Here is a 12,588-nt window from a genome sequence, read left to right on the forward strand (position 1 = left end):
AATAGAGTAGTACGTAGAGTTGCTCCATCCCTTTGTTCTCACTCCCTTATTAGACCAAATGAATAAAAACTATAAACTGATAAGTAAGTGGGACGCTGGGGTTGGAGCAGCTTGTGCTCATCCTGGTACGTGTACCTCTCTCAGGACTGTGACCAGGGGGCCTGGACACGTTTTGCCGAGAGGAGGAGCTACACCGTTCTCTACCATTTAAACTGAAGCGCATGCGCATTACTGTACAATTGGGACTTGAATCTCTTACACAACCGTGTCTTTCTCCATTCTGCTTGTAGCTCCTTACCGGTGTGTGGTAACCTTAAACGATTCTCTTTTTTGTTTTGTTTTGTTTTTAATCGAACAGCGCTTAGGAAATGAGTGGGGATCATTCCCACAACGAGGACCAGGTAATGTTAAATTCATTCTGTAATGACATCACTAGTGGTTAACGGGAACAGGTTTTTGTTTGGTTTGACAGGTAACTTAGCGGACTGTGAACAGTGTCGGCTAGCGCGCGTTAGCCGTTTGTGTTTGGAAGCCAACTCATTTTTTTTAATTTTTTTTTTATATCAGGATCTTGACAGGTTCCATTAGATTTGTATTAGTAATGTGTCCTGGGCGTGCTATATATTTAGGTTTTAAGTTTATGTGGCTAGGTATGAACTGAAAAGGTAAAGTGGAGCGACGCTACATTTAATTTGGCGTTAGCCGCTACGGTATTAGCCATCAAGCCATATTACCAGCCAGCGTAGAAAGCTAGCGCATCTAGCTGGGTAGCTAACAAACTGTCGCTTTGCTATCCAGTAAGTTCAAAGTTAGTTAGCCGGCTAGTTAGCCACTATGAAATTTAATGTTAATCTGTTTGGATTTTTTCCCCCAGATTGACTGTGGCTCTCGGGTCAATGGTAAGTTTATTATATTTAACTAACAAGTTCCAGCGAGGATTTTATTCAGATTCTGACATGTCTTCACTGTAATGTAACGTTATGTTAGTTCACAGTAGAGGACAGAAATGGCGTCCAGAGACTAAGTCCTCTCTCTCACTCACAAGCGTCTATTGTTCAAAAGAGAGGTCTTGTAAAAGCATTTCCGCAAGTCATTTTCTCGATTTGAATCCGTATTGGCACACACCTGGAGGTGTTTTATCAGATCTTTGTATTAGAATTTCTTGTTAGTTGGCTTTTAATGCCGCATTTGTCACCTGAAAGTGAAGGTTTGAGGGTTGAGGACTTAGTCTCTGCGCCATTTTCTTTTTCGGTGTAGCGGCCTGAATGTACTGCAAGCTCTGCCCAGGCTGTGGAGTGCAGATGGCTGTGTTGGAGAAATGCAAGGCACAGTGTCTCATTAAGATACCATGTGGTGACCAGCAGGAGTATAATTTTTATACGCGACCTTGACGCTTTCTTTGGCCAAGGTTTTTTTTCTAACTATGAAGACTTTATAGTCTCACTTTTTAAGATAAGGGGGAACGTTTCAAGTTGAAATATCACATTTGAGTGGTCTGCATGCTGAGTCATTAACTTAAAGTAATCGTCATATTGCGAGTTAGAGTTATTAAAAGGGTCTTGACAATAGCTAGTTTTATTGCTTCTATCACTTTTATGGGTTCTAGAGACCTTCATTAAACAAACATACAACTCCATCCATATGAACATAATGGAAAACTTTTTTCTTTGGGCCAATTAAGAAGTACTGACTTAGTTTTTATATTATATAGGTTAAAAACTTCCAGTTAGGACAAAACCTTCAATATATTTGATTTAGACAAATTGTTCAGCCTTTGTATAAGATCTGGGCTTTCCTGTGCACCCTTATTGCTTAAAAAACGATCTAGTCCAATTATTTGGTTGATCAGTAATGTGGGATGGAACTGCCTTTACTTGTAGCTACCAGAAATCAGAATTCCCTTCACACTGGACTAGTTTTTTATTCCCAAGCAGTTTTTTTTATGGCCGACTTGGGCTTGGTTCAGACTGATTGCATAATTTGTTAGGGCTTCTCTCATTCATTTACTAGAACATATTGTACTTCATGTATACATTTTGCTTGTCAGTGGCACGGGCATACGTTCTGTTACAGATTTTTTTTTTTTTTTGTTTTGTTTTTTCGTCATCAGTAAACTGTAGAGCAGAGTCTTTAACAAACGTGTCCGATATTTTTTCTGGTTTGTCTGCAGATCCTTGATGGAGTGCAAATGACTAACAGTGATTTGTCTTAAACCTGAGAGGACATCACAAATCAAAATCTGTCATCTTCATATAATGGATGAGCAAAGATTACTAGTTTTTATAGTTTTTTTTTTTTTTTTTAATGGAACAACAAACATGAAACTCTAAGTTTACTTTGGATTTAGTGAGTCTTTGAGGAAATAAAAATCACAAACTTTCAACCTGAACATGTGAGCTGTGTTTACCTTATGCTTGAATAATAAGGAAGTATGGACAACTTGTTTTTGAGCCTGTTAGACTAGGCTGATAGCCATCAGTTCTGTATTTGCAGGTCTGAGTTTGGGTGTCAACTCTTAATTTTGATCATTTCCTTTTGCTTTGTGCTAATATTTTCTTTTTTTTTTTCTGCTGTGGATTTCAAATTTTAGGGAGGGATGTTATTTGTCTCACTTGCATGTTTCATCCTGTCAGTCGTTTCATGTCTCAAACATCGAGGCTGATACTGGCAGTAGGAGGTGCTGTGTGCTAGATTTTCTTTGTACTGGCAGCATGACATTCACATTGCGGTGCATGATCCGTTTTTATCATAATGAAATTCAGATGGACTTTGGGTGCTTTCTGAGGTGTTATCTATCCTCCATTAACCTCTGGCTGAAGGGAGGGCACTTATTTGCCTCTTGTGTACAGAAACATTGAATATACTTTGGCCATTAGATAGATCTTGTTCCTGATGTAGGTATGCAAGCCGAGCATTTCAGCCTGTTAGTCAATCATCACTTTTGAAGAATGTAACACAATTCTTCTTCTCAGACTCTTATAAACATAAAGACAAGTATAAAGAGAAGGAACACAAACATAAGGACCACAAGAAGGATAAGGAGCGGGAGAAGTCCAAGCATGGCAACAGGTATGATGTGTGTTTTCAGAGTCAACAGTTTATATTTCTGAGCACGTCTGCACAAAATGGACTAGATATATTGCTTGATTAGTGTATTTCTACAGTGGAAGTGGAAACGAATAGTAATGTTTCTTTTAACTTTAGTGATTACAGGGACTCATCTGACAAAAAACACAGAGACAAAGAGAAGGAAAAGATGAAGCACAAAGATGGCAGCACAGTCAAATACAAGGACAAGCACAAGGAGAAGAGGAAGGAGGAAAAGGTGCAAATAGTTCACAGAAGGATGTGGTTGAGTAGTTTGTAGTGTGTGTCTTTTATTTTATTAAGCAGTGTTCATGATGAATGCTCTGCAATGCTGTCAGCAAACTTAAATTGACCAAAGTGTAAAGTGCATTCATTTTGTTTGCATTTTCTGTTTCAAATATGGCTAAATCTGTCTTGAATCAGGACTTTAAAATGTTAAAAAGGGGTACAAAATGCAACATTTAGACACGTTTTTTGGGTTCACATCATTTCTGGTGGCTTCAAGCAGCTAGAAAGCTGATGTGTTTTGGCAGAACTAAGAGTAGAAAATGTCTATACATCTGGTCTGCAAGTAGGGTGGCTGTTCAGGGCAGTTATACAAGACAGAAGTCATTGCACAGTACTATGATAGGAGTGACCAAGAATGATGGATAAATGATTTAGATGCTCTAGTTTGGGAAAACTAACAGTCAACTATGTTTTATGCACAAAAGCCCGACAAAGATGGTAGAGAGTCATAGAACCTGGCAGTTACGATTTACCATTTGTCACTTAGCCTAAATATTGACATAGCTAATTATTTTATTTAAAAAAAAAATCTCAACTAACCACATTATGCAAATGTTTCAGATTAAGGCCCTTGATGGTAAAGTCAAAAAGGAAAAAGAGAATGGCTTTGCCAGGTATGCCTGCACTCCGCATTTCTCTTACATGCTTATATATAAGTTACTAGCAGGCGCATTTTCATAGAAAGGTGTTTCTGATTTGGCTCTTTTTTTTTTTTTTTTTTTTTTTTTTTTTTCTCTTTTTCTTTTGCAGTCCTCAACATGTGAAGTCTGAGCCTGAGGATAACTTTTACCACTCTCCTAAACATGAGAAGTCTCTAAAAAGAGAGCGGGATGATGATAATGAGTAAGTGGGCATGTCAATAGTTATCACAGTTCTTCTATGTCTGCTTCATAGGGTTAGGGTGTCATTATTGTCTGTGACAAAAATTTGATGTTAGACAATGCTGTTATTTTTCAGCTCTGAATTCAAGCCCAAGAAAATAAAGACTGAAAATGACAAGAAGGCCAAGAAAAGAAAACAAGATGATGGGGTAAGCAGAGTGTGACCTGTGAACAGTGAAAATTCCTTGACACTCTTATACTTTTCAAAAAAAAAAAAAAAATGAGGGAGTACCTGAAGAAGAATTTCAGATGCTTGAGTCTGTCTTATGTTGATCATGTTTTCTAACAACCTGGCAGAAAAATAACTCGAATGGTTTCTCCTTCCTCTTTAGGGCATTAAGTCCAAAAAGACAAAAAACAAAAAAGGAGAAGTCATTGATGGGAAGAAGAAAGCAAAGAAAGAGCCAGAGGAGAAGTGGAAATGGTGAGTTAATGTCAGCCAGCTGCACGCTACTCATCAGTGGGGTGATCAATTGAGTGCATTCATTGTTTCTCTAGTGCAGAGGTGTCAAACTCAATCGCACAGGGGGCCAAAACTCAAAGCCCACTTTAGGTCGCGGGCCGAACAGGATAAAAATTTATTGAACAGACTAAAACTAAACGTTTTTTTTTAACATAAATATGAATTGAAACAGACGGGATACAATATTATTCCAAAATAAATAAACTTGAACTTAAAATCAGCAGCCGTCTTTCTGCTAAGGCTTACATTTACAAACACCTGCTTTTTATCTGGACACAAGACGTCTCACACTTTCATCATGCAGCTCTTCAGAAACTCTTCCTTGGTAAATGTCTGGCCTGATTTTCTCCTCTGCCGCAATAGAACTTGCTTTCACAGCAGCTTCACTGTGTGATTTGGCTTTGGTGAAAACGTCTGCTGTGATGTCAGATTCCTCTTCAACTCCTCTACTTTCTGTAGCTTCTGCTCTGCATTCACGTTTTTCAGCTTGTCCTGATGTTTTGTCTCGTAGCGCCATCTTAGGTTATATTCTTTAATTACAGCCACATTAGCTCCACAAATAAGACACACAGGTTTACCGACAATGTCAGTAAACATATACTCAGCCTCCCACCGGTTTAGAAAGGTTCTGTTTTTATAATCAACTTTTCTCTTGGCCATTGTTAGGGGCTAGCTTTGACTTGAAATTAGGTTTGTATACATCAACAGACGCTTGATTGATCGGACGTAATTGATGCGGGAATGATCGCAGATAGCCTATCGTTTGGTAAGACAGCTGTTGCGCTGCATTATGGGATTTGTAGTTTGTGCGTTACCGGCGCTTCATGTCACCGGGCCATTTAAAAAAAAAAAAGATATATAAAATGATCTCACAGACCGGATATAATTGTACGCCGGGCTGGATGTGGCCCGCGGGCCTTGAGTTTGACACATGCTCTAGTGCATTGAAACATCTTATTGGATAGTGTTATCATCTGCTTGACTCCAGGTGGGAGGAGGAAAGATACACAGATGGCGTGAAATGGAAATTTCTAGAACACAAAGGTCCAGTGTTTGCGCCATCTTATGAGCCTCTTCCTAGCAATGTCCGATTTTACTATGATGGTAAGTTTTTATTTCCCACAGGAGTGCTCACCTTGTATATCAGTCAGGGCTGTGCTATGGGACTACATGATAGCAGGAGTAAATGTCAGTGGCTCTTGTATATTTTAGGTAAACCCATGAAGCTCAGCCCAGAAGCAGAAGAGGTAGCCACATTCTTTGCCAAAATGCTGGACCATGAGTACACCACAAAGGAGATCTTCCGCAAAAATTTTTTTAAAGATTGGAGGAAGGTGTGAAATTACACTTTGCAAATTATCAGAGATTAGAATCTTACAAAACAGATTTGTGTTTGAGTGTACTGTGTTTTGCTGATACAGGAAATGACTTCGGAGGAAAAGGCTAAGATCACAGACTTGAAGAAGTGCAACTTCTGTGAAATGAATGAATACTTCAAGACACAGTCTGAGGCCAGAAAGGCTATGACAAAGGAGGAGAAACAGGTCAGCTGCTACTTGTATATTGTGTTGCAGCTAAATCTGATGTAGTTCTTTTATTATCAAGGATAAACAATAGTTAACCAACCAGTATATCAAACTTAAAGGGGAATTCTACTGAAAACATTAGACAATGTTATCACCTGATTCTTTTTAAGTTGCATAGATGGAGTGTTTGTCTTGGAAGCCCTTAGTCCTAATCGTCTGACAAGTGAGGTTATCAAATCACTTGCTCACAGTAAAAATAAAACTTTTCCAATATTGCAAGAAAACTAGCTAATTTAAAGTTTTCACGGTTTGGTTTTGCTTGATTTGATTAATAGCTGATGCATCAAAAAAAATTTACTTCCCAAATTGTTGAAACCAGCAAGATGAAGTTCTCATGTGTGCTCCCCTTGCAGAAAATAAAGGAGGAGAATGAGCGCGTCTTGCAGGAATATGGCTACTGCATCATGGATAACCACAGGGAACGTATTGCTAACTTCCGCATTGAACCCCCAGGCCTGTTTCGTGGTCGTGGGGACCATCCCAAAATGGGCATGCTCAAACGACGCATTAGGCCTCAAGACATCATAATCAACTGCAGCAAGTGAGCAATGGAGCTTTTCAGTGCTGATGAACTGATGTTATGTGAATGTAATGATTAAATGTTTTATTAATGTGCTCCTCACAGGGACTCCAAACACCCCGCGCCTCCTCCGGGTACTAAATGGAAAGAGGTTCGTCATGACAACAAGGTGACTTGGCTGGTGTCATGGACGGAGAACATTCAAGGCTCCATCAAGTACATCATGCTGAACCCCAGCTCTAGGATCAAGGCAGGCTGAGTTTTGCACTACAAGAAGGTTTTGACCTGGGGCATACTGCAGTGTTTCCGCACACATAGACTTTACTTGGGTGGGTCACCCAGGTATCAACAGCCAACCAAGTATTTTTGAGAACTTCACCATCTGCGATTGATTTAACTACAGAACAGGTTCCCCTCGCTATTTCATCTGTGCACAGTGCATTGATTCACTCGGCTGCTCCTGTTTGCCACCAAAACATGGTCCCATATACGATTCATTAGTTACTCTGGTCTCATTCGACCACTTCACTTTTTTTTCCCCCCCCTGCAGGGCGAAAAGGATTGGCAGAAGTATGAAACAGCCCGTAGACTGAAGAGTTGTGTGGACCGTATCAGAAACCAGTACCGCGAGGACTGGAAGTCCAAGGAGATGCGGATCAGGCAGAGGGCTGTGGCACTCTACTTCATTGACAAGGTGAGGTGCATAAATACCATAGACACTGTTCTGCGTGTGCATAGCTTGAGGTGATAATGTAGTTTAACTGCTTTTTAACAATGACTGTAGTTTCCAAGAGGGGTTTAGGGGGTGCTCAAACACCTCAGTGAGGGCAGTGTCTTTATAAACTGGCTTTAATCCAGCTGTCCTGACATACTCTAGCTGGCTTTGAGAGCGGGGAATGAGAAGGAGGAAGGAGAGACTGCAGACACTGTGGGCTGCTGCTCGCTTAGAGTTGAACACATCAAGCTCTATCCAGAGAGCGATGGTCAGGAGTATGTGGTGGAGTTTGACTTCTTGGGTAAAGACTCCATCCGCTACTACAACAAAGTCCCTGTGGAGAAAAGGGTAAGTACTGCACACGCGTGTGTGTGTGTGTGCGCGCGTGTCCATGTCCAGCCACTTCCTTTGTATTCATGTGAGTTTATCCTCCTCTAGGTATTTAAGAATGTGCAGTTGTTTATGGAGAACAAGGAGCCTGATGATGACCTGTTTGATCGCTTAAATGTAAGCAACACACAACCTGTGAAAGGAAACTATGCAGTCCTTATTTAGTTTATGATCTGGTTTTGGTAGAAAAGGTTCATCATTATAGATTTTTTTTATTGGGGAAGATGGGTTCTAAACTAACAGCTCTTAGAGCTTAGTGTCTGCCGTTTGACACTTGTAACAGCAATTATTTTGTACTGTGATTGCCCTTGTTTCCCTCCAGACTTCCATACTCAACAAGCACCTTCAGGAGCTGATGGACGGTCTGACAGCCAAAGTTTTCCGTACCTACAATGCTTCAATCACCCTGCAGCAGCAGCTAAAGGAGCTCACAAACTGTACATCTCTACCTGTAGTCAAAAACTAAAACCAAAGTTTCACTAGAGCAATTAATTGCTCCCATCTAGAGTAAAGACATTCAAAATGAGATACTGTTCAGATACTAACATGCTTTAATGTGTGTGACTCTTTAGTTGTTTTGTATACAGAAAGCTGACACTTTCTTTTTCTCTAGCGGAGGAGAACATTCCTGCCAAGATCTTGTCCTATAACAGGGCCAACAGGGCTGTGGCCATCCTGTGTAACCATCAGAGAGCACCACCAAAGACATTTGAGAAGTCTATGCAGAACCTGCAGACTAAGGTGAGGATGGGCTTTTGAGTTCTGACAGCACAGTGTGTCAAACCTTACCACTTAAAAAATAATAATTCAGGAATTGGTAAATGCGTTCTGCATTGATACAGCAGTATTTTCAAACTGTTTTAGGTCCTCTAAAATGTCATCTCATGTTCTACTGTGCCAGTTTTGAATCTTTGAATTTCACCTAAAATGGTGCTGACATATTAGAAATGTCTTGCAGATTGTGTTGAGGAACTAGTGTTACACAGCCACAGTAACTGGTGTCTGTAGTGTCTGAGACTAATAACTGTCAAATTTCTTAGATTGATGCTAAAAGGGGCCAGCTCTCTGATGCCAGGAGAGAACTTAAGAGTGCCAAGGCTGATGCTAAAGTGCGGAAGGATGTAAAATCCAGAAAGTGAGTAGCAAAGGACTTGCTGTAGATTAACAGGTCTCCCCAGTTAGCCCTAAAATAAGGAGCCCAAATGGTTATTTGTCTCCTGTAGGACTGTGGAGACCAAGAGGAAGGCAGTTCAAAGGATAGAGGAGCAACTGATGAAGCTGGAAGTGCAGGCAACTGATCGTGAAGAAAACAAACAAATTGCCCTTGGCACGTCCAAGCTCAACTATCTGGACCCTCGTATTTCTGTGGCTTGGTAAGAAAATTGTATATTATTATGTCCCCGTCCTGGCGATAGCCGTGGCCAGAGGCATTGTTTTTGGGTTGTCCGTCTGTACAATTCTTGTGAACACTATCTTAGGAACACCTTGAGGGAATTTCTTCAGATTTGGCACAAGTGTCCATTTGGATTCAGGGATTAACTGATTTTTAGATTTTGGTGGCCAAAGGTCAAGGTCAGTTACCTCGTATCTGTCCATTCCCCTGAATTTGTTGGTGGAAGCGTACAACTGCAAAGCAGTGGCTCCAGTTTGCTTTAGAATCATATACACGATGCAAAGCTGTGTTCTGTTAAATGAGCTTTGTCCACAATCAGTTCTAACTTGTTTGTCTCTTTTAGGTGTAAGAAGTGGGGTATTCCCATTGAGAAGATCTACAATAAAACCCAGCGTGAGAAGTTTGCCTGGGCCATCGACATGGCAGACAAAGACTTTGAATTTTAAAATCCCATTTTGTGGTTTTAACTATGATACGCATCTTTTTATTGGATACTCGGTTTTTAAGCTTAACTGAATTTTGCTCGATGGACAGATGTGGCAAGGAATTTCCGACAGTTTTAAGCAGAAAAACAGCAGCAACATGGTAAGTCGACAGCTGTGGCTATTATGAAGTGGCAGGAAGGTGATGTGGGTAGTCTAAACATCTGATCTGAGATCAGGCATCAAGGCTGAACTGTACCCACAACTGAGCACCACGGCACAGTCCCAGTCAGTTGAAGACTTTTTAGCTTTGTGTCTCTCCCTCTTCTGGGACTGAACCTGACAATGCCTGAACTTTGAACTCTGTGGTCCGAAAGCTACTGTATTCCACGAAAACAAAATGCTTTGTATCATTGTATTTTTTTTTTTTTTTGTTCACTCACTCTGTATTTTAGCCCTTCATGTATTATTAACGAATTCTATATTTTGATAGACAAATTTAAATCAAGTTCCTTAACTATACCTACAGGCCTTTTGAAATGGAAATGGTGAGCTTGACTTTGACGTGTGTGTGTATGTCTGGAAGCTGATTGGGCGAATATTTTAAACTGGACTATGTTGAATTGAGTATGAAAGAGGATGTTTAGGTCAGCAAAGGGGTGGGGGGGGGGGTGATACTACAACCATGTCAATATTTATACTCAAGCAAACTGAATGTGAATGTTGTTTTACAGCCTCTATCAGGGACTTCTTTTTCAGTGTAAATGTGAACCAATCACTTGTTCTTTGGGTTGCAAGCATCCTCTGTGTCTCTGCATAGCCCTATCAACATCTGATTTTAATTTAGCAGTTGTTCCAAGAAAAACTCCCGTATCTGTTACTTGAAGATAATGTATTTAAAGTGGAAAGTGTTATCTTTCAGAAGGGGCATATAAGGGATATCAATTTTGCCAAAAAAATCTAATCTGTTACAATTTGGGCAGTTTCTAAAATTTGTTTTTAAAGATTGAGGGTAATGCAACATTTAATGTGAACTAGTTCATTTTATTCCACTCTTAGGAGAGGAGAGTTGATGTAAGTAGCTGTAAAGTCAACAGCCTATTCCTGGTTTACCTTTTGTCATAACCTTTTGATCATGTTTGTTTTATGCCCATTGTAGGTTGAAAAATGAATAAAATCCTACAGGTAAATTTCCTCCCCACCCCCCCTTGATTCATTTATGTCAGCTTCTCACTGGTTTACATTTAGCAATTGCTTCTGACAAGAATTTTGCTCTAGTTGGTTTTTAAAATCCAGGCCCGTTCTGAGCACAGGCGTTGAGTAGCACAGCTGCTGGATTTGGACTAGCGGCCACAGTGGATGTCTCACCACAGTCAAATGTATTTAACTCAAGACCAGCATAGATGCTTGAAATTCTTGACCTGTGGCACATTATGTTCAAAAGTCACTAAATGTAAAAATGACCAATTTTTATGAACATTCAATTAAACTGTTTTTTTTTTTCTCCTCAATTGGAAAAAGAAACTGGTGTGACTAGACTCTAAAACCTTGTACTTCCCTGAGAAGTGCTGTTCTTGAGTTTTCCTTTGTGTCTTTCTCAAGAAGGATTGAATTTCAGGTTTTGTCCATGAAACGCATCCTTCATTACATACAGAAGCTCTAGTCACCATCTGCAGACACACCCAAGGCTAACTCACAATACACCTCGTAGGCATTGGGTTTTTCAGGTTATTTTGTGATGCTTGCTTGCCTGCCATGGAAACAGACGAACATTGCACCTCTTAAAATCACACACTGTACTGTGAGCTGCTCACCAGCAGGAGACGCTGCATGCATTTGTTCAGTCCCAGTGCACTGCATGTTAATTTCACGTTCATCACACTGAATAATTTGACTGGTGTCCATGAAACAATTCATATTCACTCCTGGTGCAAGGTGTTGAGCAAATAATGAGATTTTAGTGCTTGGTGAGTATTCAGTTTATTCTGTAAAGATTCAGAAGTGTAGAAAGGATGATACAACAGTGCTGTATGATCAGACTATTTCATAAAAGTTTAAGTGATCATCACACCGTAAGTCCAGATTCCATTTATCTCAAACCAAAATAAATTTGTAACATTCGACACGTGCATACACTGCTGGTAGGAGATCAACCTCCAATTTCACTTTGGATGGTATAGCACCGTTCTTAGCTATTAGCAGCTTGACAAAGATGCAGCTTAATAGGATTCATGTAGTGACTGTATGTTTATATAAACACAAGAATATTCAGAGGAGAGCAAAGATCTCCTCATTTGGCTCTCTAGCTAGACAATATCTCACTCTGTCAGTGTCTAGGGATCAAATTGATAATTTTGCTTTAAACATTTTGCCAGTAACAATATTTGATACAATTACAGCTTAAAGTTATACATCTCCGAGTGTACAGAAAGCAGCACAAGGTTTTTTTTTTTTTCACAGATATAGACCTGTGTTTTTTTTTTTTTTTTTTTTTTTTTTTTTTTTTTTTAAGAGGACAGAACAGTAACTGGAAAGCAAGGTGATGGGCAGACAGGTCATAAAAACACATGGACAGAGCTGAGTAAGGCAACGTTAGCGTGACAGGCTTCTCTCTGTTCAGTTTGCAGGGCAGTGTAGTGTATTGATCCTGACAGAGCTGTCAAAACCTTTATTGTGGGGCAGTGTGATTTTTAGCATTGCTGTCTTCATTAGTGCATTGTATATAGTCTCTTGCATGTAGCTAAACTGCAAAGTGATCACCAACATTTTACAGATTTAAAAAAAACATGTTTGATTGCATCTGGACTTACAGTGACTATAGAAGAGGAAATAGAATTGAAAAA

General features: G+C 39.8%; 1 protein-coding gene across 2 annotated transcripts; it reads left to right on the plus strand.

Annotated features, from left to right (window-relative positions):
• Positions 1–219: 219 nt before the first annotated feature.
• Positions 220–10,935, plus strand: top1a (DNA topoisomerase Ia). Of its 2 annotated transcripts, none has more exons than XM_020593040.1 (21): positions 220–401; positions 875–899; positions 2,973–3,069; positions 3,205–3,325; positions 3,937–3,989; positions 4,126–4,218; positions 4,333–4,405; positions 4,589–4,680; positions 5,708–5,823; positions 5,932–6,053; positions 6,141–6,263; positions 6,659–6,846; positions 6,931–7,075; positions 7,376–7,519; positions 7,703–7,888; positions 7,979–8,047; positions 8,253–8,367; positions 8,544–8,671; positions 8,971–9,065; positions 9,154–9,303; positions 9,667–10,935. In XM_020593040.1, exons 1-21 carry the CDS (start codon positions 369–371, stop codon positions 9,767–9,769), a joined length of 2,271 nt encoding a protein of 756 aa, XP_020448696.1. In that variant the 5' UTR covers positions 220–368; the 3' UTR covers positions 9,770–10,935. The 2 variants fall into 2 exon arrangements, with proteins under 2 accessions (XP_020448696.1, XP_020448697.1); XM_020593041.1 differs by having other exon boundaries at positions 245–300.
• The last annotated feature ends 1,653 nt before the right edge of the window (positions 10,936–12,588 follow it).

The sequence above is a fragment of the Monopterus albus genome, unplaced genomic scaffold (genome assembly GCF_001952655.1).
Source record: "Monopterus albus unplaced genomic scaffold, M_albus_1.0 scaffold18.1, whole genome shotgun sequence".
In the NCBI taxonomy this organism is placed as follows: Eukaryota; Metazoa; Chordata; class Actinopteri; order Synbranchiformes; family Synbranchidae; genus Monopterus; species Monopterus albus.